The sequence below is a fragment of the Rhodnius prolixus genome, unplaced genomic scaffold (genome assembly GCF_049639745.1).
Source record: "Rhodnius prolixus isolate KJV_2025 unplaced genomic scaffold, Rpr scaffold_5, whole genome shotgun sequence".
Lineage (NCBI taxonomy): Eukaryota > Metazoa > Arthropoda > Insecta > Hemiptera > Reduviidae > Rhodnius > Rhodnius prolixus.
The window spans coordinates 7,725,021-7,752,939 of record NW_027411624.1 but is presented as its reverse complement, the minus strand read 5'-3'; the positions used below and the strand labels follow the sequence as shown (position 1 = coordinate 7,752,939).

The 27,919-nt window shown below is 29.7% G+C and overlaps 1 protein-coding gene across 9 annotated transcripts; it reads left to right on the top strand.

Moving 5' to 3' along the window:
* The first annotated feature begins 284 nt into the window (after window positions 1-284).
* LOC141458474 (solute carrier family 35 member F3) lies at window positions 285-27,777 on the top strand. Of its 9 annotated transcripts, none has more exons than XM_074136483.1 (13): window positions 285-415; window positions 485-595; window positions 902-1,075; window positions 5,436-5,542; window positions 6,047-6,190; window positions 6,799-6,967; window positions 7,058-7,236; window positions 7,958-8,086; window positions 8,178-8,367; window positions 8,829-8,918; window positions 9,738-9,867; window positions 12,130-12,159; window positions 26,078-27,777. In XM_074136483.1, the coding sequence occupies exons 3-13, from the start codon at window positions 919-921 to the stop codon at window positions 26,190-26,192; spliced, it is 1,440 nt and encodes a 479-aa protein (XP_073992584.1). In that variant the 5' UTR covers window positions 285-415; window positions 485-595; window positions 902-918; the 3' UTR covers window positions 26,193-27,777. The 9 variants fall into 9 exon arrangements, with proteins under 9 accessions (XP_073992584.1, XP_073992585.1, XP_073992583.1 ...); XM_074136484.1 differs by having other exon boundaries at window positions 318-415; window positions 470-595; XM_074136488.1 differs by adding an exon at window positions 15,581-15,645 and having other exon boundaries at window positions 319-595.
* The last annotated feature ends 142 nt before the right edge of the window (window positions 27,778-27,919 follow it).

Here is a 27,919-nt window from a genome sequence, read left to right as displayed (position 1 = left end):
CCACAACTAACGGCATTAAGAGGCGCTAAATACTCTCTCTACAAAAGTTATGGCTAACTTTTAAAAGCCCTTCCTGGGCTGTTATAAGTAAGGTTCTATTTTCCCCTAGTCACGGGCATAATTAATTTAAAATTTAGATTTATTTATTTATTTTCAATTTCTAGCAGTAAAGATAGTTTTGAAAATTTTCCATTTTCACGATACAGTCCCTTCTAGCTGCCAAGTACTACTGACTGACAAGGGCAACACAAGAAGGTAAACGGAGAAGGGTTTGAATCGGCACACTCATGCGCCCTTTGTACAAAACCCTGAGGAGTTAGGCAATCAATTTCTACTACCCCTAGAATTTCGCCTCTGTGATAAATATTCTGTTAGATAGTGATAGTGCTAGTATGAGGATAGATATATCATCAAGGTGATGATCTGATGATACCTTCAAGTGCTTACCTCATTCAACATCTAAATTTAGTTTCTTTTTTTACAGTGATTCATTGAATTTTTTATTTATATAAATAAAAAAAAAAAAGTTTAAAAATGGATTTACTCCAGTTTATCTACTTATACATATCAACAAGAGCAAGTTTGATATATTAAGGTAATTATTGTTTTAATATTTATTAAAGAATTAATGTAATAATTGAAATGATCAGATAATAGTGAAAAGAAATGTTCTAAGCTGTGGACATCATATAGGCCTAACCTAACTTTAGAGTTGAAAATAATCTTTCCAGACAATACTATGATCTTAGCTAACATTTTTATGAAGTTTTCTTACTATAAGAAAAGACAAAGAAGAGTTAAATATTTATTGATTGAAGTGACCATAATTTTTATATGTAATTTAATAATTATATCCGACTATATGTGTTTTAATAATAATTATTTTTTGGTAAAACGACAGGAATAAAATGTTTTGATATGCGGGGTGAAGGGGATATCCCAACAATATTTAACCCTCACCGGGTGAGGGCTCCTCCAAATCTTGTTGTAACCTCGGAAACATCGCCAAGATCAGGAACAGTTCCCAATGGACCATTTTCCAGGACACAACACACCTTACAGCATAATGATTCGGGTAAATATGTTTTTTTTTTTTTTTTTTTTTTTTAAGTTTCTTATTTAAGTGAAATAGTTTAAACACTTAACTTTCACTGATTGCGATTTACGAAAAGAAAAGTGTCCAGAAAATCACAAACTTTATGCAGCACTTCTAATCAACTTATTTTCTTCAAATTTGGGATTTTATTTACAATACCGAATTCCTATTTATGTTAACTGGTAATAAGAACGTACACTACACGTAGATGACACGTTAGAGGGAAACTTATCCTCATCTCCCCTTCAAAACTGCCTTAAGATGCATTTTTCGTAGCAAATGTTTCAAATAACAATTATAGAACTGCATTTGTGTAATGTGCATTAGAAGTTTTAAAAATAAAATCGTTGAAGTCATACACATTCTGAGAGAAATTTGAAAGCTCCTGTTTTTCTATCTAGGGGACCTCATGTTCGAATGTTTTCGGTTAAAATTCAAAAGAGGAAATCGTAAATTTGCAGTACACGTTCTCTAACTCAGGCTACAATCAATCAAGGAATAAGTAAGAATTATGGAAGGATAAAAGTGCGTTGTAATAGATGTAATTATTTATAAAATGGCATTAATTTTGATTGAATTATTTTGAGAAATAAGAGATGAGCGCTTAATACGAATCTCAAACTTTCTAGCCTTGGTGTTACGTAGAGTTTTCTACTAAGATCCTATGTAACGCCCATTTTATTTGGAATATAATATCGACGTGGCCCTATAAGTTTGCAAAAAGAATGTAATGTCTAAAAATGTCTTTAAAAATAAAGGATGATACGAAACAGAAGCTGCGGAAATTGAAAGTGTAATACATAGTTTATGCAGTGGACACAGCGTAAATTTCAGCAAAACGTAAGCATCTAACTCAAAAGGCTTGATAAAATTCAGTTACAGTGATGGTGAGTTGAAGGTGATCTACATTTTAAAAAATTTGAGAATCCGTAGTCCCCAGTGAGGTTGGTTTTATTCAAGAAGTGGTAACGGTTTATCAAGTGGCTAAATTTGGCGCTTTAGTCACAAAAAAAATTAAGTATCTAAAAAGCACTAAACAACTTATATGGAAGAGAGCAGTCCATCCTATAATGGCTGAACTTCAATGACAAAAGCGTGTTAAAAAAAAAATCTTTCATTCTTACTTTTGTAGTTAGAGAAAGTAAAAATATTTTTTAGAATTCAGTAAGCGAATTCCCGTAGGAGGATGTGGACTAGCTCCCTTACGAATCTTGACTCCCTGGGGGTGTCTGAGCCTAACTACACGAACCCACTGGCAAACTGTACCTTATTACATACCCCCACAACCTGCAAAAACACTTTAGTTCTCTAAAAGCATCCACATTCTGTGCAAATATTGACGCTTTCAGAATCCCTAATAGATGTTTTAGATTGCCGTGAATTTGGTTGCCGTCTTATGATCTACAATAATAAGGAAAAATAAAAACTAACCTTTCTTTCTCCTCCGTTCCTCTCGTATCTTTCAACAAGCGCAAAGGTTCACTTTGTGTGTCCATCATCTATGAACAAAAAGAAAAACTTAATTTAAAATATACTTCTCAAGCAACATTAATTTCATTCTTGACCCGAACTTTAAGGAAAACCTCATGATTTGAGAATTCTTATAAGTAGAATGACTTGCAGGCTTGAAGAGGCGCCTCACATCTAACGGTCTGCTTTTATATAAGTAGCAATTTGTTTGAAGAAAAGAAGAAGAAGAAAAACCAAAAAGAACAGCATCCACATTTGATGACATTTAACAGGTCTTTTGAAAAGAACATGGTTGCTGGCATGGTCACTTCTAAATTGTAACAGAAACTCGAAAAATTAGCATACAGCTTCTATCTTATATTAAAACATAGGTACAAATATATTCATCAATGAGCAGTAACTTGTATTAGATAATTAGATGCTTAAAAAATAATTTTAGGCTTCTCCATTTCCTTAGTGTCTGAGTTGCAGACAGTTCTAGACAAAACCATACTTATACTGGCAACATAGATGTAAATGAACATGAGTTTTAAAACAACGAAAAATAATCTTTATAAAATTACCCAAAATAAAATGGAGGTGGAGGGAAACGTAGACATATAATAATTATTTTAAATTGAAACGAAAAAAGACTGTTGAGAGTTTTTATTTGAATAAGTCTGCTCATCGCTAATCAAACAATTTAGCCCCTTTTCCGAAATAAATTCAAACAGTTCTGCTGCCTACCATGAAAAATGTTTGTTTGAAATTACAAGGCGGTAGTAAAATGAAGCTTGAACTTGAGACGAATTAATAATTAACTAGAAACTATTGATTCTTGTTGAATGCTTTCAATTCCTATCCTAGTGAACATAGTTTTTTTTCCAAGAGCAAAGGTATCCTCAGGTATTATTAGTTTTTTTCTATAGTAATGTATTTATTTGTTTAACTAAAATGTTAATTCATATTTAAATGTCTTGAAGAATATTCCCTGAAACTATTGAGAACAGTCATTGGTGAGTAATTACTTAGAATTTGTAAAATGTTCACTAATGAATGTAATTTTATTAATCACTATTAATATGGTCGTAAATGCATTTGTAGTACTTTTTTGTTTTAATGATTGATAATATTTCAATTTATTTGCTGATAATCTATTAAATATTAATATAGATCACAATAGTTCATAAAAATATGACATTATTAATTTCTGGAAAACTAAGAGAGTTGAAATTTAAAATTAGTTAAAAAAATATTTAAATTACCTTTTAATCTTTGATAATTGCTTTCTAAATATAAACTTCGTTATTTTCTTATCTAAGAATTTGTTATACAAAACATTAAGATTATCAATTATTTAATTGTAAAATTATTCTCAACAAATTTTTCAAATTGACTTCCATCTTGCTGCTTGAATTAATCAAAATGGCCGACTTAAACTGTGACGTACCAGCATGTGCTGCAGTCTAGCAGGAAGAGCAGGAATTTCCCATCAATAGGGCTAGTTTATGTTAAACTGATTATAAAATTGGGAATTTATACTTATATATTACATATATGTATATATTTAATCAATTAATATAATATTATTCTCTTAAAAAATTAAATATTAATTTTGGGTCAACACTATTTCTACCTCGTTTTTATGTAAACCTATTTCTACCAAAAGTATTCTTTAGACATCATGTTATTTAGGTAAATAAATTTGGAAGTAATAATTATAAAAGTAATTAGAAATATTTGGAACTTCTTAATTTTTTTTTTTTTTAAGAAATTAACTGAAATTTTACTGTTTAATAAAGTCAGATTTAAATATTGATATCACACACTGATATCCATGATGTCCTGCATTAATCTCGGTTTAAGTCTTCTGTCGTTGAGTTTGAAATCAATTCTTGAAGTAATGTTGGAGATTTTAGGACTTCTAACAAAATGAAACTTAAAAAGAGGTAATAAAAATGCTTTCTTTTATTAACAACATCTTATAGACTGTGTATTTAATTTTTCTATTCAATGCTATATTATTTCTCCAGATTTGTGGTTGTTCTTACCGTAATATATATATGACGTAATTCTGTGTTCAGTAAACACATTCAGTACCTGAATAACGGATATGTTTTGTAAGAGAAAGTCGTACTTATTTTTGTCCTTTAAATTTTCATAAGAAAAATTCGATTTCATACTCCACTGAATGGTTGGTACAAAATTCGACTTCATACTCCACTGAATGGTTGGTACAAAATTCGATTTCATACTCCACTGAATGGTTGGTACAAAATTCGATTTCATACTCCACTGAATGGTTGGTACAAATTTGTACGATCGTGATACAAAAACGGAAAATCGTCAAAAGTTCAAATTTGTATTTCTAATCAGTGCCACATTGGGATCTAGTAATAAGTTTTTAGAGAAAATCAGCCATCCTGAATTGGCCACTTTGCTGAAACTATTTTCAGTATCTTTTAACTTTATACATTCATTGCACACAAGTAGATCTTTAAGCTTTATTTAAAAAATGGTTCCAGGCATTGCCTTTTAAGGCAGTTATGAGAGGAAAGGTGATTAAGCTTCCCTCTAAAGTGTTGTTCAAGTTAATGAACAGCCTAATTACTTAAGTTATAATCATAGGATATAAATATGTAAGTAAAGATCAAATATAAAAGAAATTGGTTCATTGGATGTACCCCTACCACTTTAAGGAATAAATTTTGTGGTTGGTTGGGATCTTTTTCTTTTTGTAATAAACGTTTTCAAGAAAATTGTTTTATGTAAATTTCTGTGAGGGAAATCAATGTTAGAGTTTCTCACAAGAAATCTATTTTCTTTCTTTTGTTTTTTGAAATAAATGATATACATATTACATAAAATAATTATAAATGGATATTTACAGTAAGTGGAAGCCAACAGGATGGTGTGGAACCTCCCGTCAGACCTTCAGGAGCAATGGGAAGGTTGAGAAGTTGTACGAATTCCTGCTGTTCTAAATCTGCCAAAAAAGTAAGTAAATCATCTTTAGGCTTTTACAAAATTTAAAACGTTGTTTAATTAAATTAATGAAAACCAAATAATGGCCATATTAGTTAAGTGTCTCAAATAGAAGAAAATTTACATTGAATCATGATATTGCGTCCCTCTTATGTTTAGGACTTAAGTTTTCCAATGATTCTATTGTTTTGGTATTGAGGCTGATTCTCTGAAGCAGAATTGAAGTGTCAAAAAATCTTACAAAATGTTTAAATTACTATTAATTTTTTTAGAATTACTATAGATTTTTTTAAAAGAAAGAAAACAATATATTTTTCCCTTTTTTAGGACTGAAGCAACACTTTAGCTTGTGAAATTCTATTAAGGAAACTCTTACAGTTACTAAATATTCATGATCTCGATTCATTATTTGGTTTGAAGTTTTTTCTTTGTAAAATAAGATTTGAAAATTGCATTTTTCTCTCTGCAGTGCTTTATAAATTAATATTTTGGTTCTTTTTTTGTTTTTGTTTTTAGATTTATTGTGGAGTATGTGTGACAGTTTGTGTCACAGCTTCCTGGGTTGGAGCTACTCATTGTATAAAGTATATGTATGTTCCCACCTTCAACAGTGTTCCAAATGCAAATGTAACTACTTCGGTTCATATGTCTCAAAAACATGTTAGTAATATTTATTTGTTGTCACTATTTATTTTATTTTATGAGGATTTGCAAATCCTCCATGCCGAAAAAATCTTCCAAAAGATTTTGTCTTTGATAGATTCCGTGATTATGGGTTCTAATTATTATTTTTTATATCACCTTCCGAGTTTATTCAATTCTATAGACACTTGAATAGAGGGATTTCTGATTTTAAGTTCTTCTTCACCGGAGCACACATATCCTGAAATCGTCTGCATTCCCTTAACGGGTATTTGGCCATTCTGAAAACCTAAAGCCTAACTTCTTTTAGAAGTTAATCAAAGTATTTTGTCCTATAAAAATTAAATTATGATTTATTTCGTCAGGTTTAGATATATTTTTCTTTTTTAAGCGTACCAAGACTCAAATGATTTCTGAATCCTTCTTTTTGTGTGTTAATCTGATTACAATTATCATTTTACCTGGTTGTTAACTGTTGGTACCTTCTTTTCTGTTATTTTTCTTTCTCTAATTATTCAGTTGTATTGTTCATAGATAGCAGCATGTTCTTAGAAAAAATTTCATAGAAATGTTCTTTGTATCAATTATTAGATTTATAAATTCAAAAATATTTACTATTCTTACAGATGATGAGATATAATGCACCATTTTTTACTACATGGTTTTGTACTAACTGGACTGTACTGTTCTTTCCATTATACTTTTTCTGCCAACTTATTTCGAATAGATGTAAATCTTCTACAGATATACTTACTGAAAGTATAAGAAATTTTAGGGAGAAGGGTTTTACTTTAGGTAAGTATATTTAATCGTGATTTGGTTTTCTTTATTATTTTTTTAAGTTTATTTATTTTTTTTATAACACAACTTTGTTCTTATTTACAGGTAGATTTATGACAAGAGTTAGTTTATTTTGTCTATTATGGGTAGCAACAAATTACATGTACATACATTCATTAAGAATACTTCTCGCTACGGACGTTATGGCGTTGTTTGCAACGAATGTAGCATGCGTTTATCTTTTGTCTTGGGTGATATTACATAAACAATTTGTTGGAGTCAGGGTAAATTGTTATTTTATAATTTTGTTTTTTTACTTTCTCTTAGTAGATAAGGGAATGATGTCAAATTTTAGATTTCGTGTATTCAATGGAAACTGTCTACAATTTTTGTTGGAAAAATTTCGCCTGGATCATTTCTGTAAAATGTACGGTTTTGTGACTAATATACTCGTATTATAATGGAAGGTTGAATGTGATGCTGTTATTCCGAGTTAAGATAATTTACTTTTTTGAGGTTTTTTTAATAATGGCGCCAATGATTGGTTTTCAAATTTTTTTTCTCCTCATTGCATTAGTTCTTCTGCGTTAGTGTTCTTCATCAAATTTTATTTTTAGAACTTTTTCTACGACTATTTGATTATTTGATATGAGAGGTCATTCATCTCTCTAAAGTACCATTGCAGTTCGACTTTTGAGTTTGTTATATAATAAAAAGAAATTAAAGTCTTGATAAAAATCTCATTCTTAGAAAATTCCAAATCTGGATTGGATTTTTCTCTATCCTGAGAGTTTTCCCAAAGTACCTCGTAAATTTTGTAAAATGTAAAAAAAAATTGAATAATTTTTCTAAGAAAATTTAATTCGGACATTTTGAAATGTATTAGAATGTTCCCGATAATCGAAAATTTGACATTAAGTAAAGCCCTATCTATTAAGAAAAAGTAAAACTAATTATTAAATCGACGAATTTCTCATATTTTATAATTGAATCTTAAATATTTAGATAGTAGCTGTAATCTTGTGCGACACTGGGACCGCATTACTAGCATACATGGATGGAATCACTGGAAGCCCTACGTTAAGTGGTGTTGTTTTAGCAGCTTGTGCAGCCGCTGGATCGGCCATTTATAAAGTAATTTAGAATATCGTTTATAGAAAAGAAATTAACTTATATTTCTAGACAAGTTATATAATATTCATGCGTGAAACAATATTTCTTACAGGTACTATTTAAGAAAGTTATTGGCGATGCAAGTTTCGGTCAAGTAGCGTTATTTTTTTCTTTAATCGGCCTCTTCAACGCTGCCTTCCTCTGGCCAGTTGTATTGACTTTGTACTTTACTGGAGTTGAAATACTCTACTGGCACTATATTCCTTGGCCTCCATTACTAGCAGCATCTGCACTTTCACTTGGTTTGTTCCATTATTTTTTAACGTTAATGTAATATTTTTTCTGAACGATAAAAGAAGTGAAAAATACTTTTAATATGGCATTGACTTTATTTGACTTGTGTTTACTTATCAATGACAGTAAATGTTAAGAATAAAATGACATGAGTCACGGCTAAAAACCCAACCGAAATGACTTCGGTGTGGCTAGAAATATTTAATATTTGATGGACTCCCTTAAACTTCTGCTTCGAATTTGAGAGATAAAGATTGTTAAATAAATATCAACACAATTGCAGTCAAACAATTTCAAGCATTAAATAGACTGAAAACTTATAATCAGCCTTTGTCCTCAGAAGCAAAAATGACAAAATTATAGATTCATAGTCTTACGAGAATTTTAGAGCATTGAAAATAAAATCATTTTTAGGAATTTATTTATTGTTATTTAAACGTTATAATTGTAGGTTTTTTTTTATTTCTAGTGGCAAACTTATTGGGTAACTTCAGTGTGGCGTGGACGTACGACCTTTTTATTACTCTAGGTTTAATAACAGCGGTGCCTGTCTCAGCAGGTTTGTTTATTACTTTTTTTTAAATTAATTGTAAATTATTTACTCGTATTGCTTTAAGAGTTAAGATTGCTGTAAGATTGTACCTATCAACCCAAATTTTCGATGTTTGAGTTTTCGTCGAGAATGCCTAACAGTATTTTAGGCATTTGTTTTATTAACCTGAACGATAAGAAGTTGCGGTTGCAATTAACCAATTGGGCTAGTTGAAGATTTTTAAGGCACTGCTCTGCTCTGCTCTGCAACTTTAAGCATTAGAGCTTAAACGAAAGAGAACCGGTGCCTTTATTCCACTACTGCCAATATGTCACGGTAACTGGTCAATTCTTTGTTGTTAAATTATTTTTAAGAAAAATACTATTAACATTTTTCTCACTAATATTTTCCCATGACTCATCGCCTTTTATTTCTTTCATGATTAAATTGTCTAGACTCTAGGGCAGCTGCTCCATCGTGCCCGTGGATCATAGTTTACTTCAATTTGGTCGTAATGCCATTGTTTTGTATTATCTTGGAAGATGGATTTAAATTAGTATGGTTTCAATAGAGGAATCGTGAAGTTCAGTTGTGCTTTCTAGCGAATCTGTCACTCAGTCTGTTTGTTGCCATAGAGACTTCATTGAATTGCAAACGTTACTCCGATTTTCCAAAAAACGTTTCAATATTGAAGAAAATCTTGTATCCAGAAGAGTAAATTTTCTTGCAAGAGGTTGATTATGTCTCAAGAGGAGCATCAAATTCAAAACAGACATTTCCGTTAGGTTGAAATTTGATACCATCTCCATTACTTTCCTTACATAATGCTAATTAATTATTTTCCAGCTCTAGACGTTGTACTGTACGGAGCTCATTTCTTCGGCATGAAGCTGGCTGGCATGATACTCATCTCCATCGGGTTCTTCTTAGTAATGTTTCCTGACAACTGGCCTACGTACATTACCAGATTATTAAGGTAATAAAACTTATTAATTTATTTTAAATAATTTATTAAACAAAATATTATTTTGCTTGAGTTTATTATTTATCTCATTATTTACTTCCTTTCACATTAAATGATTTTTCATTTTGGTTTTATTAAGAAATTACTTATTTTATTTTGTTTATCCAATTACATAATGCAATTATTCTCTATTGTAGTTTACAGATTAAATTAACATTTCTTCGGTTATCTTTTTTATTGATTTAATTTTTTTCTTTGATTTTTATCCCTTTTGTAGTGCATCAAATATATTTTTGAATAATTCTTCAAATTCTTTGTCCACATAAAGCTTCAATTGAGCACTAATATTTTTCCAATTGAAATTTTTTATTACTATAATTTTTTTTTTAAATTATCCATTACCTATATTTGAAGTAATATTTTAATTAAGAATATAAAAGATGCACCGTGTCCCTCTTTTGAGTTTTTTAGTTTATTTACTTTCGTATTGTTTAAAATTAATTTCAGTCTCACTTAAATGAAATTATTTGTATATAAATTAGATAATGAAATGTTTAATTAGGATATGTATATACATTGAAAACCAAGTTTTACTTTCTGTTTAAGAAACAGAAACCAGTTACTTTTTAACTTAAAAACAAAATTTAGTTTTATCTATAATTAATTTTAGATTAGAAAAATTTGATAGCTTGTTTTTTAATATTATTAGTAGAATGAAGTAGAATTGTAAATTTTCAGATTAGTAAACATTGAAAGTCGGATAATTTTATTGATTATTTTTAGATTACGAAGAGACCAGTGCCAATTTTTTTTTAAAAAAAATTTAACATGCTCTTGTTTTGTTTTTATGCAGAATTTGGGAGTTAGTGTCATAAAAAGTCAATGAGTTTTCTCTAAAATCTGGAAATTCGTCGGTTTTTTTCTGGACTGTGATTAGTTAAAATTATATTCATTAGGGTACCACTTGAAGTAGTATTTGAAGTAATGTATATAAAATGGATAGTGTAAGTCCTATTAGAGTTGTTTGAGACATGCAGATTCCTGAAGATCATGGTCAAATTCATAAATAGTTTACATAAGACATGTGGGGCCATCTTAATGAAAAGTTTTACATCAAATAGAGTGTTTTTCCGAGTGTGGATTCAGTACCTTTCTAGATTTTCTGTGATGACAGTACCCTTCTTATCAAGCACGCATAAGATCTATAATTTTGTCCACCACTGCGAATCCAACAACATAATTTTTGAACGTTCAGCTCTTGATGGCAAGTCCAGTTCTTTGGAAGAAGAAACAACTAGTCAATAACTGTGTGACTAAACTGACAGCTTAAACTTCGGGGTACTGAATAAGTGAGAATACTGAATGTTGCTGTTGTTTTTACTTCTATTTGTAACCTAATGGCGTTTCCAACTTGTTGTTCTAAAGTTATTCATTTGCCAATTGGTTTTTTACAAGTCAAAAGAACAGTAAATTTAAAATAATCAGTATAATATCACAATTTCAATTGTGATGTTGTTAATGACTGAAAACTCTGTTGAGATATTTAGGGGTGTTTATTTCAGTTGTTGATCAGATAGGGTGAATAATTGGTTTTTGTCCAATCCTTGTACAGGTTCTCTGGCTTTCATCTTCTTTCTACGAGAGATTGCTTAATCAGCTTCATACAGACATTTGCGATCCATTTTTAAAGCCCAATGATAGTAGCGTGTGTAGAAATTCTATTAAATGGAAGGCAAAAATGTGTACTACATTTGTGGCTTAGATTGACCTATTTCCTTAGTAGGTGGATGAAAAATTAGAAAAAAAACTTGCAGGTTGTGAAGGAAAAAGGTATATAATGAATAAAATCAACAATCTTTTCATTTTGGCCTAACTCTACAATTCTAACAAGACAAGAGCCATAATTCTGGAAGAGAGTTTAATGAAGCAAAAAAAAAAAATTAAGTTTGTTTAATTTAAAATAATTTAGTTATAGCAGAAAACCAACGAGAATAAAGAATTAGTAAAATAATAATAGCCATAAATATTGTGATTTCTTTCTTAAATTATTCATTTTCTCATTGTTTCCATAAAGGATTTTTATATTTTTCTTTTTGAAACCATTCGCCCATCCAAACGTTCTCCTTTAGACAGTTCATATTGTTTTTTGTTCTTTTTTTTTCTAGATAATTTATAAATCTAGAAAAACCTATTTTTTGGTTTTGTTTTTTCTTTTTCTGTTTTTGTTTTTTAATTAAATCGATTTTGCAGTCAGTCATGTTTTGTGTATTACAGAAATATCATCCTATTGAGTCATAGTGCAAGGTGAGTGTTTAAATAAAAATCGGCTTGAAATGAAATTAAAACAAAAAAAAAATAGAAAAAAATAAATGAAATAAATTATTTAAATAACAATAATAAATGACAATAAATAATAATTAATTGCATGGGCTGATGATGTAGCATGATTGTACACATAATTTTTTTTTTTTTGAACTTTTTCAAAAAATTAAACTTGAAGAAAGTAATAAAAAGTAATAAATAAATAAATAATTATTTTAATGCGGGTGTACACGAAGAATCTTAACATTTTATAAAATTATTTTATTTTAAATATTCAAACTGTTCATGGTAATTCATGTAATTGTTTCCGCTACAGAAAATAAAAAAAATACTACAAAGATCCTACTTAAAGCAGTATAAATTCTGAACGATGCATTTGCGCCTCAAATAATTCTTGAGAAAATTGCTTAAGCGTTGGGCTTGATGTGATCTACAGTTACTGAAATCTTATTACTTGTCGAATTGAAGGTCCTCACAGTTTTACGGCGAAACCTTATTATTACTTTTTATGTATACTAAGTAACTTCTGCATATGTCAATAATAATCATCTATATTACATTAATTTCCTTGCTTCGGTATAGAATAACAAAATTAGAAAAGCATTGGGGGTGCGTGGAAAGAAGGGTATCTCCAGGGTAAAAAAGTTTAAATTAGGCGAAGAATATTCTCTCTTATGCTTACTGATCCTGAGTGCTTCAAGTTGCGATGAGGTAGTGAGGGGGGGGGGAACGTTTTAGTTTTGTTTGTTTGGGAGAGAGAGAGATGGGACTTTCAAGATATTGTTTGGGGGATTTGGAGCTCAAGAATAAATTTCGGAACAAATTTTTGTAACAAACAGAACGCAATAATTGCACATGTTTTCACAGTGCCTTCATTCACACTTGCGCACCCCAAACGAAGTCACTCTCAATACCAACAGCATAACAGCAACATTCAACAATTCCAATTAACTCATTAAATCCAAAAATTTGGCTGGTTCAGTGCTGCAACATACGCCATCAGTTGCCGATCTCTTGTTCTATTTCCTCCTATTCAGTGCATTAAAGAAATATTTTCCTGAAGTTAGTAGGTAAAAGAAAGCAGGCTATAATTTTGCCAAAGAGAACGCGTACAGTTCGGTAGAAAATTAGCGCAAATGCATCACACTGAATTGGGACTGTTGGAATTAGTGCGACTTTGTTATAACAAATATTACAATGTTCTATGCACAGTTCCGAAAGAGCAAAACAAATTGATGGACCCAATGCAAATTTTTTCCTGTTCACCCCTCTTAGGTTTTATTAAGTTAACAGCATGGAATAAAACAAAAATTTCAAAAATATATAAACTAAAATCTATTAATATATACTTAAACATTTTCTTTATTTACTTTTTTTTTCTTTCTTAATTTATTAAAATATATTTATTTTTATTTTTTATTCAAGGAACACGCCAAATGAAACTACAGTTCATGAGAATCATTCCCAAAAATGAGCATCTTTCTAGGATTCGAAAAAACCTGGTTTTAGAACAACCGTACATGGTGTCCTTTTATTGTAAATCTCCTTAATTAAAAGTGTCAATTTGTCTTCACTATAGAATGTTAACCAAATCAAAATATTGATTGCTTAATTCAATATTCATTGCTCACCCAAATCTGCCCCTTAAAATCAATTTTCTGGAAAACAAATTTCTAGTAGATTTAGGATATATTACAAACACTTTCTTATTGAGAGTATTCCTGAGTACTTTGCTTTTCCAAAATAAATTAGACACTATTTTTTTCTTTGAGCTATAAAAAAATTTTTTTTTAGAAATTAATAGTCATTTTGTTTGATTAATTACTTTAAAAAAATCATACTCTAGCAAAATTTACGGCATAGCAGAAAAGCACAGTAGTGCAGCAAAAAAAAACATAGACACTTGTAGCGATCGTAGCAAAAACCTAGGACCACTTACTCGTACATTCAATTTTTAAATTAAAGCATTGCGTCGAGAATGAAGATAGCAGATAGATTCGTGGATTCTGTATCACAGCGAAGAAGGGACCATTGAATCTTGTCTTTGAGCTGGAATTTCGTTAAAAAGGGATATTATAAAGATGAGCCCTGCAAAGCTGATGTACTATAGAACTGGGTTCAATTAAAAGTCTAGCCCTTAATTTTTTTTGTTTTGTTTTATGGTTAATATGAGAAATTAACAGTAAAGTACATTTTGCTAATCAACAAAGGCACCTAATTCGGGAATTGGACTTAAAAGTCCGCCTATAAGTTTTGTAGGTAATACTTATAAGTTTTGACAATACAATATACATATTTTTGGAATACTTTATTTTTTCATATTTTCCAGCGGAGGCGTGTTCATCTTCTAAACCTGTCCTTTATTGTTTTGAAAATATTTTAATTGAAAGCTTTACTTGGACATCCTTATTAGTACATTTTTTAAATTCTAAAACGAACAATCTATTGCGAATGATTCTCATATTTATTTAAACAATGAAATACAGAAATAAATGATAGGAATTTAATTACCCCTTACCCTTAAATTCAATAGAAATAATAATTTGAATAGTTGTATTGAACGATTCTCTCCTTATTTTATTTTTTTTTCTCTTGCAACAATCACTAATTCACAAAGGCAATTTACACACAATTTTTGTTTAGCAAACTGGAGTTTTTACTTAGGTTAACTTTACTGCTTTAGTGAAGCATTTCTTCTCTGCATTAAATTTTTGTTGTTTTGATTTTTTTTTTCTTTTTTAAATAAAAGGAAAAAAAAAAAGGCGATTTGATTTATTGAATTAATTTCTAATTCTAATTTTCTAACACTGCACATTTTAATTTTTTGTTTTGATGTTGACATATTTTCTTTGCAATTATTTGTGTAGTAATCTATCAATCGTGATTATGTCTTGAGTTGATATGCTAATAATGGAAAATAGCATGAATCAATTTAATTGAATTAATGTTATACTTTGTGTTTTTTTTCATGTTATTGAATCGTTTTTCTTATTCATAAAATTTTTAATAGTTGCAATGCTAATATTAATTTTATTAAAAAGAAAAAAAAATTAAGAGTTTTAAATTAACAAAAAATGCCTTTCATTCTTATTAAATTTTGTTTTCAAATAATTTAGATAGATTTCCAATTATCCTATTTGTGTAATCTGTTGATTTCCTTTTAAACCTTTTGTTTTACATATAGTTACCCAATAGTTTTATTTATTTTGGTTTAATTAGTAAAATATAATTAACCAATTTTTAGAAACCAATTTTAATTTTTCAAAAAAGAAGTTTGGCATTAAAGAGAAAGTATCTGAGTTTGGAAAAGAAATTAAATTTGCAACTATGAATTTCTAGTACATTGTTTGTTGTGTGTTCGTGTGTATTGGCTATTTATAATAGTTAGATCCTGTTTCTTCAGAAGGGAGCATCTTCCTCTAATGGAAACAAGCCATTCATGATGATCTTGTTGCGCAGTTGGGTAAGGTAAGGGCTTATAATAATGTCTGTCTGTCTAAAATTCATCTATTATTTAAATGTTTGTTGAATGCTGCAGACCGCTATCAATATTTTTTGTTTTATTTTTCCCAAATTCTAAACACAGTGCATGATCCAGAAAAAATGTTTATATTTAAAAATATAATTACGTTTTTTCATACATTCAGAGTAATCCAACCTGGAGCGTTGAATTCTGTTTTTCAATTAAAATACTAATCCTTTAAGCCAGTGTCTTAATTGTGACAATCTTGTCTCATATAATTTAATTTGTTCACCAAAATTAAAATTATTAAATCTGAATTATATTCTTTTAATTAAATCGATCAACTTGTCAAGGGAAATATTTATACAGTGGTCAAAAAAAGTATTCATACACTAAGTTTTCTTACTTTATCTACTGAACTTTTGTTTCTAATGAATTTAATGCCCTCATTTTCTTTTATAAACATAAAGAATTGAGTAAAAAGAAGAAAAATAAAACCCTATTGAAAATCCATGGTCTTGTTTGGAGCGAAAAATTCGAAAATTGAAATGTTCTTCCAGAAAAGAACTCAGAACCAATTTAACACGTTCGCGGACGGCCTGAATTTAGCTAGGGTACAGATATCAGCACCCTCCTAAATGCAATTTCCAGGTTTGTTAGATGAAATTGGACAAGAGGTTTTTGATACATCTTACTATATAGCACCAAAAATATATAAATAAATAAAAAATAATAACTGCATTAGCAGTACTGTTTCATATTGCTCAATTTTGCAATCGAAAGAGTCAGCTACTTGCAATTGCAATTAGACTCATACAATAATCACTGCAAATGCAGTAGTGACCCACTAGAACATAGCGAAAGTACTGCATATGCAGTAGCCGTCCGCAAACGTGTTAAAGAAATCATGGGCAGAAATCATATCTCAAGAGACACCAAACCAGGTGTAATCTATGCTAAGGAGGCTTCAGGCAATAACAAATGCAAAGGGTTTGCTTACAAAATATTAGGTCTTTAGTGTTGCGTTAATTATAACATTCAGACTGAGTGTACGAATACTTATTTTGCATCCAATAAATTATTTTTCTGCTTTTAAATCAATTCTTTATGTTTATAAAAGAAAATGAGAGCATTAAATTCATTGTTACTATCTTCGATTTCAGTGCCGAAGAAATAGTCATCCTAGAAACAAAAGTTCAGTAGATAAAGTAAAAAAAATTAGTGTATGAATACTTTTTTTGACCACTGTATTTTGCTTACTTCCCGAAAGAGGAGGTATTGTACGAACTCATGTCATCGTAATTTCTAAATCTTCAACTTATATTTTAATTGTTTCTTGTTTGTATTTAACGCCTTTTAAAATTCATACAAATCATTGTTATTTTTTGCTAGAAAAAATCTTGCTTTTTTTTTTTATTAGATGTCAGTTTTCTCTCTTATTGGGCTGAAATCATTAATTCTAAAATCGTCTTTTTCGTTAAAAATAAAATCTTCGACAAACTGTAATAAAAAGTATTTAGTACTGACAAAGAATCGTACCTCAAAGAAACATACATTCAAGCTCATGATTATTTTAAACGTATTTCTTGATAAATCGATACACCTAATGTGCTAAAACCGGTTAATTTAACGTAATTGTTTTATTGATTTAGTTTTAGGTTCAGGTTGTATAAGGAGTTCAGGCTATAAGTAATCTAGTCGTTTGAGTGTTTCAAAACTTTTTAAAGTAAAGTTTTGAAATGGGAGTTATTTTCTCTTGGTCCCACACTCAAATTTAATTTTTCAATTTTTGAAAAATGAACACAATATAGGATTGGTGAATAAATTTCAATTATTTTCCAAATAAAAGAAATCTTTAAATCATGATTTACTTTTCTTTCATAATTTGTATGATTGTAAAGATTCAATTAAATAAAATCACAGCTCAAAAGAAAACAGAAAAGAAAGAGAAGGTTGAATTACTCTGTAGTATTTAGTGATGAGCTACTCGCAGACATTAAAAAAAATCATTGGTTCTGAAAATTATCATAAGAAAAATTTTGAAAATGCTAATAATAAATTTATACACTGCTTCTACTCAGAAATTTATTTATTGTTTAGCCAGTATTTGAATTTTAATAAAATAATAATAATTATAAAAATAATTATGCTTTTTAAGTGCAGAATAATTTGTATAATTGCTTGAATTAAATGAAGAATGAAAGAGAAAAATTAAAACAAATATGGCTTGAATGAATATTGGTTATTGGCTAAAAATGAAACAATAGTAAGAATGATATTGTTATAATTATTTTTTTGGTTTTTTTAAATAATTAAAGGTTCACTTCACACGAATTATGAGAGGGAATGGACGAATTATCTCACTCACTTTTCTATTTTATTTAATTTTATTCTGCTGAATTCATTTAATAATATTTAAATCTATATTTTTCGGAAAAACACGTGGGGAAAAAATTCTGCGTATTGTAAGATTCTGAGGCAATTTGCTGCGTTTTCTCAAGGTGTTTTTTTTTTTTTTTTTTTGACTTTCGTGTTTTGCTTTTTCCAAAGAGAGGTAAATGCAAAGTTGGATGTTTCGAACAGAAACTACATTTGTGTGCTGAACAATAGACACAAAAAGTGAATACTGTATTTATTTATTTTTGTTCCATAATATATTTTGGGGAAGCTCAGCTTGGCATATATTGAGAAACTTCGTCACTGTGTGCAACTATTTGGGTTTAGTGTGAGTGTAGGGCTTGAAGGGCTTATTCCAGTAATAGTTCATGAGAAAAGTTGTCGGGTAGGGCGAAGGCAGCAACTGCAACAGCTAGTTCTAGCGAAAGATCCGTGCTGTGGGTAAGCATGCTCTAAGTAGCTGAAAAGAAAAACCTATGTTAAAGGTAGCCGACGCACCCTGCAGCTAGACGAATTTTCTACTTTTCTTCTGTAACATGTTCATTTAGCATTGCTGGCCTAAAGCATTACCATATCGGTTAGATGCTCGGCAGCACAGTACTGCTCTGGCCCTTTCTTGTAAAACGAATTCCATATTTTAATGAGACGGAAGGAGGAGTAGTTGTGGTTCTTAAAAACCTTCTAGAATCTCTACTAAATTCTTACTAAAAGAAAATCTAGATAAATGAAAATAAGAACTTAAACAAAAATAAAAGTATAACTTGCCCTTGATAGTTAAAGTAGATGCCTTTGGAGATTTTGATGATGATAATACAGTTTAGGATTTTTTTCAAGCATACATTGCTTCAGTAGGTATTATAAAGTGAGGTAAGAGGTGTTGTTCTGAATACCAGTCCACAGGGTATACCAGGAGGGCCAAGGTTACGAAATGATTCTATAGCTCCAAGAAAGCTCCAACTTTTTCTAATATTTTTTCGCTTTACGAACTTACTTCCATAGAAATAACCTTAACCCTTAAGGGATAAGAGCTATGGTAAATTTAATTACGCCGACCGAAAGTTTCCATAGCATGTCAAAAACCCTTGCTCGAGTCAAAAAATAAAATGAATGCGGTCTCGTTTGAGAGCTATAACAAATTTCATTAACTTCAAAAATTCATCTCTTAATATCTTTGTTTCTGTTTTGAATAATAACAGTTAAATCTCCTAAATTAAATCAAATTCTATTCAAATGTATTTGTTTATATTTTCTTATTCGTTTTTAGTGCAAGTGTAAAAGAAAAACTACAAAATGAAATAAGTAAGAAGTAATTGATTTTTTTAAATATTTAATCCTCCATTAAATTTTATGTTATCACCCCGTATTTTGACATAGAAATGCACCTAGTACAGCCATTCCTTGAAATTAAATTTGTAAACAGCAGATTTGAAAATGGTTGAGAATTTGGCCATGTTTATTTGAATATGAACTCTTTAATCACGAATGATCGGTTCTTTTTCTTTTCTGTGACCATTTTAATCTTGTATGTTTCCTACGATAAGCCATAATTATGGCCTTGGTGCTGTTTAAGGTAGATTGAAGTTTTAAAAAAACCGTCTTTCGTCTTCTTTTGTATATATTTTATATATATATATTAAGCACTATGTAGACATTTCGTTGAAAAAAAAAAAAACACTAAGATTCGTGTAGTTTTAAAATTCACAACTATCTTATTGTTTAACTGCATGCTAGTGATTTTTTGAAACTAGAAGCAAAAATGTTTATCTCTGTGGTACAAACAATACTAACAGAGGCTGACCCTCTTGTGTATGGTTTCAATTAATTTTCTTTAGCTTAATTTTTAATTTGTAAAATTATTATGAGTATCTAATAACTTGAAAAACTTTAATTTACCAAAATTAAAACTTGAAGTTTAGATAAATGTAAAAAAAAAATATTTAGCTAACCACAATGTTTACTAGTTGTAATAACTAGTAGTAGTTTGAGATTAACGAAATGCAATAAACTTATTTGAACTATAATTTGTTTTCTGTATTCTTCAAGAAGATAGATTGAATGCTATTTCTGTTGAAGTTTTACTTGTTCTTTACTAGTATTTATTTGAGGTGGCCCGTCAAAGAAAATAATTTCTTTAGCTTCGGCAGTTATTTTATTCGGTAGATGCCATAACTATAGTTTGATTAAATGATTTTTACCAAAATAAGCCAATTTCCATTGCTTAGAGTCTCTTACTTCCGAGTATGGGGATTGTTGTCTATATCAAGAAAGTAATGCCTGGAATGTAGAAAAGCAATGAATAGTTTCTTTAGGTCATTTTTCATCAAATGCTGACGCTTATTTTAAATTAAAAAAAAAAAGATAAGAAGAAAATAACATTAAAATTAGATTTTCTAGATTAGGGTAGGGTCCTTTTCCGCTGGTTAAGCCAGTCTTCCTTTTTGCTTTTTTTTTATTTTTTCTTTAAATTTATGAATGCAATCACAGTGTTGGGGAAAAGTTAGAATCTGGCGTCTTTGAGAGTAAGGGTTTTTTTTAGGCAGTCGCAATAAAAATTGGGTTGCAGATTATCTTGTTCACTGATTTATTTTGGCTCTTAATTGAAGCTTGAAGTTTTTCAAGTTTCATTGAAGTGCAGTTACATCTTTCCCAGTAAGATGTGGCTGAAGATGGTCATGCTTCTTTGGTATTTGTACAGAATACTCTCAATAACGTCATACTTTGCAAGCACGATTCATAAGGTCATAATCAAGTATGTATGTAGTCATCGTCCTTTTAAAGATGTTTTTCGGCTTTTCTTTAGTCTTTACAAATAAGGTTTTCTATGTTCCCTATTATGTCAGTTTTCCGATTTGTATACATTTTGTGCATTAGAAAATTTAATTATTATTTTAATCTATTTATGTAAACTAAAATAGACAGATATTTTTATAAGACATAGTTACAAGCAAAATTTAATGCCTTCTTTAGTAGTTAAAATTTAGTCAAACCAAAAAACACTTAGGCTTAAAGCTATAGAAATTGCACCGGCTAAAATTAAATAAAATGTATTTTAAACCAAGTAGAATTTTAAATAACAACTCCGTAAATTCTGTGTTTAGAAAGCATGGAACATAGCTATTGTAGGCATGTATATAATATAAAACAATTAAGAATATGGAAGGACCAAACCTCTTGTGAATCGGATTATCCAGGTTTTCTTATAAAGAGTTCAGTAATTTACTAGAAAGATAAACAAACACTTGCAAAAAGCTTAAGATTAGTTAACCATCTTCGAAGAAAGAAAATAGAGATAAAAATGCATAAATATACAATATTTGAAAATATTTTATAGCACTTTATTACAACCACTTTTCCGTCAATTTTTTTTTATTACAAATACCTTTAATTTTATTGCATAATGCTTCCTTTTTTTATAGTAAAAATCCGAATATAAAAAATTCTTTCAAACTAAGATGGGAATTTAGTTTTTGCAAAGTACTCTTTCCTTTCACCATTTCTTAACACTTAATTGCACATTTTTAACATTAATTTATCAAATTAAATAGTTTTTCAAATAATATTTTTAGTTATAATCTTTTTTATAATCATTAAATCAGACACTTTACAGTTAAGTTATTGAATTGAAGATTGCGATTTCCCTATCTGCATTAAGAGAATAAAATTGAAATAATCAGCAAGAAGATAAAAGATACTAACATAAGAAAAAGTGGTCAAGACAAACTTGTGTAAGGAACGTTTTTAGCTTGAGCACGAAGTCAATGAGAAGTTTAGAAATTGTGAATCAGAAGTATTTGAGAAGATAATGATGGTGGCAATTCTAGGAAGAAAAAAAACCTAGGCAACTAGAAAGTTTTCTCTTCATCATATAAGAACGACTTTTCTTAAAAAAAAAGTCATAAGAAACAAAATATTCTTGAAGAAAATGTGGTTGATTCATTAAAGACAACTTCAATGATAGGCAGTGTGCTACCTTTTTCAATGTTAAATTTAATTTAAGAAGGCAACGTCGAGATTCGTCGAGAAGGGCTTCAAGGATCTTCCTTGTAAGGGTCTTTCAAGAATAAAAGACAACAGAAACATAATAAGGTTCATGAAATCAAACCAAATTCCACCGTTTGGACTAAAACCCCCGTTAATATAAAATATTTTGAAAATTTTCTGCCTTTATAAAAAGATACAAAATGGATAAAAGGAGTTGAAAATTTCATTAACTTAAATCATCTTTTAAATGCACTGCTGCAACGTTTCAATGGACCCGCAAAAGAATCCATGAGATTAAAGAAAGCTGAGCTACTGATCTCTGATCCAGTTATTTATTTTTTTTTTTTTAATTTAGGGCGCATTAATATCTGAAGTTTATTTCAGAACTCTGCCAGCCTCCTGATAGTGTTCTCTCTTTTCAAACAATATTGTCCAATTCCTTGACATTGAATAGTAGAAAGCTCCTAAGAAGCAGCCTTATTTTAAGAAGGAAGGCTAAATTTATAGAGCTCCTGACCAATTATGATTTTATCAGGGCTCACATAATTTGGATGTGGGGGTTCTTGATGTTTCAATATGCCCACTCTGCTTGATCGAACCAATGGATTATCTCTAGCACCAGCAAAATTGTTCATTATTTTCTTATCAGATCTCAAGAATGGCAAGAGAAAACTGCAAGAAATATCATTTTTGAGAAAGCCTTCTAAATTGCGTGAATAAAAAGTTAATAAATAAAGTAAATTCAATAAAATTAAAGATTTTATACAATTTCTGGAAGTAGTTGCTAGCCCTCACCTCTTTTTTTTTTGCCTGAGTTGGGGGCGGCAGCTTCAAAAACAAATATGGAAAACTACAGTACCTTCGAGAAGAACCTAGGTCTTCCTAATTGGTTGTAGCGTAAGGGCTAAAGTTTTAAAGTGTTCAAAGGCAAAGATCAATTTCAAATTCAAGAGAACAGTTTCTTTATCTAAAGTGAGCACCTCAAAAGTTAATTTGGCCCTATTTTCATTATTTAAATAAAATGACTAGCATTTTAAGGGAAATGAAATTTAAGGACTAGCTCAAATAAAAATTTAATGCATACTTTTTCAATTTCTTTTTCAATGAACGAATGTATTTTTAAGCTACCAAATTCTATTTTATTCATTATACTCTTCACTTTTATCCAGATTAAAATTTGGCACTTGGCTTTATATGGCAATATATTAATATTGTTTTAATTTTAAAAAAAATGGATTTAATTTAGCTTTACTCGAAAAGTTAAATGAACTGTTTTTTATTTTTTTAAATGAAAATACATATTATACAATCCTACTTCTAAAAGAATATAACAAATAAAATATCAAAATCATCGCGGGATTGCAGGGGAAACGCCTAAATAAATTTTATTATTAATGTCTACTGAAGGAAAGTTTGTATACTCGAGTTTTCAGCTAGATTCTGTTTTCCTGAAAAATTGTTAGATTATTGAAATTTTTTCCATTATCTTGAGTTTTTCAACAACTAGGACATATAAAGACGAGCCGTGGTTTTATAATCTTAAGGCATGTAAGAGTTACAAAGTTTTGTTTTAGTCTGTTGCAACATCTTGGGTCTGCTCGTGCCCTTTATTATCTTCGATGGCCACCAACTAACTACTCAGCTTCCTTGTAAATTATGTACGGCCTTCAGCAACCTTTTTTATATTATTTTCACAAATCAAATAATGCCAAAAAAATAGGCTTTTAAAGGTGGAAGCAACATTTGTATCTTTTTGTGCAGGTACTTTTATAATATTCATTTAAATTGAGGTTTAAAAGCACTCTGCAGTTCTCCTTGACTCCGTTTTATCTCATCAGGGAACCTGAAGGGTACTGAACGAAATAAGTGTGTTCTTCCCAAGTGATATTAATTTCGTATTGTCGAGTGGCTACGGTTACAATTGTTTACTAGCTTTCTGAATTATCTGTTAAGGCTTTAACAAAAATATCGGCCTGCCTTATCCAACTAATGCTAGTGACCATTGTGAAAATCTATTATTTTAGGCGTTTCCCTAAGAAGGTTTTCGTTCTAATTAAAAGAGTTCGCTACCCTGAGCGATACATCTTATCCTTTGAACATAGTTGGAGCTAAAATTGATTATTGCATTACCTCAATTTTATTCTAAAGATTTCATACGTATTTGTAAAATATAATATTTTCCATAGTAGATTTAGTTTACTTTTCTTCCACTCTGCTGTTTCTGAAAAAATGCAGTTCATTCAAGCCCTTTGCTGTCTGCTCTTTACAGCTTTCTTTCAAAAGTTATTACGAACCGTCGTCCTTGATTATGAGTTTGATGCTGGTAAAAACATCAGCTTGTACGAACATTAAATTATAAAATATTTCCAGTGATTGTATCTTTAGAGCTGGCCTTCCAGTCAGTCTTTCCATCCATCTTCATTCATTTTAGGGTTTAATTCGTTACTTTTTTTTTTTAAGATAGCATTAAAATCTACATCATTAGAGCACTAAAAAGAAAACTTTGTTTATACAAACTTATAAACGCATCTGATAAAATAAGGGGTAAACAATAAACAAATTTTAAAGAAAGGGAGCTATGTTTTTAAGATAAGAAAATCAATGAGGGATGTACAAAAACAAAAAATCATTTCTTTTAAAGAAAGGATTTTGTTCTTTAGCAAACTTTTTTTTTTATTTCTAGGCCGCACAAAATTTTTAATAATATTGCTTAACAAGATTTTAAAAATTGTTATACAATGATTCCCTCTTAATATATTCATATTTCATGATTGTGTTGTCTAGAAAAAAGAAAAAAAATATTTAAAAATTAGCTGAGATTATAATAAAATAAAAAGTAAAATAAGTGTTTACCCATTTTGTTTCAGATGGTGCTTGTTATAACATTATTTGATCTAATTTATTGACTACATTGTAAATATATAGTAATAAAAATATTTTGAAAAAATAATAAAAGAATTTGTTAAAATATTTTTGCACAGAAATAACATAAAAATAATATATATACATTATATATTTTATTCTGCACATAAATTAGCTTTTTATTTTATTTTATTTTTCGTTTTAACATATATTAAAAAAATATATTTTTTCCTTAAAGAAAAATTAATACTTCTGGTCATATTGACTCATTTTGTCTTCTAAACTAAAAAAAGTATTTGTAATCCAATTTTTTTGGTATAGAAAAATGAATAATAGTAATAAAAAAAATTGTCTGCCTCTTAATTTCCTCTTTTGTTGATCTTCCAACCCTGCTACATATACCCGGGATAAGTACGTTTTAGATTCATGCAAGAATATACTACGCAGCATCTAACGTAATTATGTGACATTCTGAGAAGGCCCGCGGTATCTTGTTGTACGTTTGATTGAAACCAAAATAGAACTGTAGCGTGCCCTCCGCACGATGAAGTAAAGGTAACGTGAGAAGGTTCAAGGATTTAAAAGCAACATAAGCATTTACGTAACAAACCCTTTCATAAGGGTTAATGAGATAAATTGGATTCTACCGGGGGATGAACAGCAAATCAACACCTCCGCATTCCAGAGAGTCTACCTCTGGCTTCTACGAATGGAGAGCACTTCTCCTAGTCCTGTCTCACGAGGTCGCAAAGCTGTCAGAACCAGGAACAGTCGCAGATTAATGATAATCTAAGTTTACTAGTTTTAAATATTCACTTCCTCTTTATGCATAAATAGATATGTATAAAGCTTTAAAAATAAGAAATTAAAATTAAGGAAAAATATTTCTTTCAAATTTTCTGTAGACAAAAAAGAAGCATTGTATAAATAATTGGAGTAGTATTTTTTTAAAATTATTTGTGAGTAGCACATTTTATTTTATTCTGCAAAAGAGAAGAAATGAAAATAATTATAATTATAATAAGTATATCGCTAGCAAAATAAATATGCCTTTGCATTAGTGCGTAGGGGCTGTGTCCGTGTGTAGTTAAAAATTTTATTTTATTTTTTATTTTATTTTGTAATTGTTCTGTGTGTATTTTGTACGTATGAGTGTGCGAAAGTGTAGCGTAGCAAAGTCATGTGACGGGGCCGCAGGTGGAGTCGCCGCCATGGACAGGGTCTGCAGTCCAGCCAACAGAGGACGGCCATCGACTACAGAACTGGATACATCAGGTCACATCTGCGTTCGCCTTCAGGCAGGGTCAGATGACCGGACCCCACATATTTGGATCCAAACGCAGATATTTAAACTTATTTATTACTTATATTATTAATAATAATACGTATATATAGGAAAAGAAATAGTTATTTATTTGACAAGAGAGTAAAGTAACAACTTTTTCACAAACTCAAGTTGAGGTTTGTTCATGCAAAGCTGAGCTAGAGTTGTAAAAAATCATTTTATTCTCACCTTAAATATATATATAATCTTTTTTTCTGCAACAGGTATAAAAATCATGGATTAGGGAAGATTTAAATCTTGTGCAAAGCCAGATAATAATTACTTAACAAGGAGATAGATTTCCTTAATTGGTTAATTTTGAAGTAACGTAGTAAGTTTGAAATCGAAAAGCAATCAGGAACTTTTTATAATGTTCCCTCTGTGCGGTTTCAAGTGATTTCTTTTGGAACTTTCAGTACAATCAGAATTTTCAAATTAAAGCAATAACAAATTTAGATGGAAAATAGTAATGATTTCAGAAATAATACTTTAGTAGAGCATAGGCCAAACAGCTCCTTTGAGAATTCTTCTAAAATCAAATTTTACAAAGAAAAGATTGAATCAAAACTAGTAAGACCTTTACAAGAGCGTTGTGTGACTTGTTGAAACAGGTTTTCAAAAATATGCTTGAATTTAAAAAAACTATTCAGAAAATTCGTGCTTGTTTTGGTTGAGAATTTTAGTTCATTAAATTTTAATTAAGATTACGAAAGTGATAGGACCAACGATTTCTCTAAAAGAGCACGTTAGAGGTAAGTCAGATCATTGACTTACCAATAGTGCTCTAAATAGAATTTTCAGGAATAAAGTTTAGAAACAAAATTTTCCATCTAAATATGAGTAATAAGTAGGCAATGCGTTTTCCATTGTAAAAGGAAACCGTTGAGCGTTTTTTCCCAGAAAAAGTCAAAACCAAAAATTCAGTGAAGCGGGGAAAGAAGGATTTTGAACGCTAACTTCCTTTCGGGTGCCATGAAAGTATCTCTCTTTTGTTTTGTTTTTGTGATTAAACTGAGATAGTTTTCTAAAAATCACTTTTCCAGACTCTTGTTACCTCAAAACTGATATTTCTTATGAAAACTGGATATTGAAAATCTGACTTGATACTTCTTCCCTGAGAGCTTAGGGACAACTCTTATTATTAAGCATTACAACTTAATTTTTGTTGTAAAAGCTTTCTAGAAGTTCCCTTGTTAAAGGGCAATAATGGTACCCGAAACATAGAGCAATCAATCCAAGAAAAATGTCGAAAGAATTTCTTTGGCTATTGCCACAAACAATTTCTCATCTTATAACTTCACTTTTATCCAATTTCGCTAATTTGAAAAGTTCATTATCCAACATTTCAATTAGAAACTTTCAAAAATCATTTTATAATTCTCTAATTTCATAGAAGATCATCTTTTGCAGAAAGAAAAAACAAAAAAAAGTTACTTTCACTTTTTACAGGGTAGCTTCTCTTCATATTTCTCTCTTGCATTTAGATTGTTTTTCTCCACAACCCACAGAAAAAAAGAAGCAATAATGTAAATTTAAGATAAAGGAGAAAATATTTTGCTAAATTTGATTTAAAGTAGGTAAGAATTTAAAAAAAAAATACGAACATCTGAGATTTAACAATGCAAATAATTTAACAAAGATGGAAAATTGCCTCCTGTCTATATTTTTTCTCATTTTATGAACAATAAGTTGTCTACGAAGCTAAAGCAGTTTAA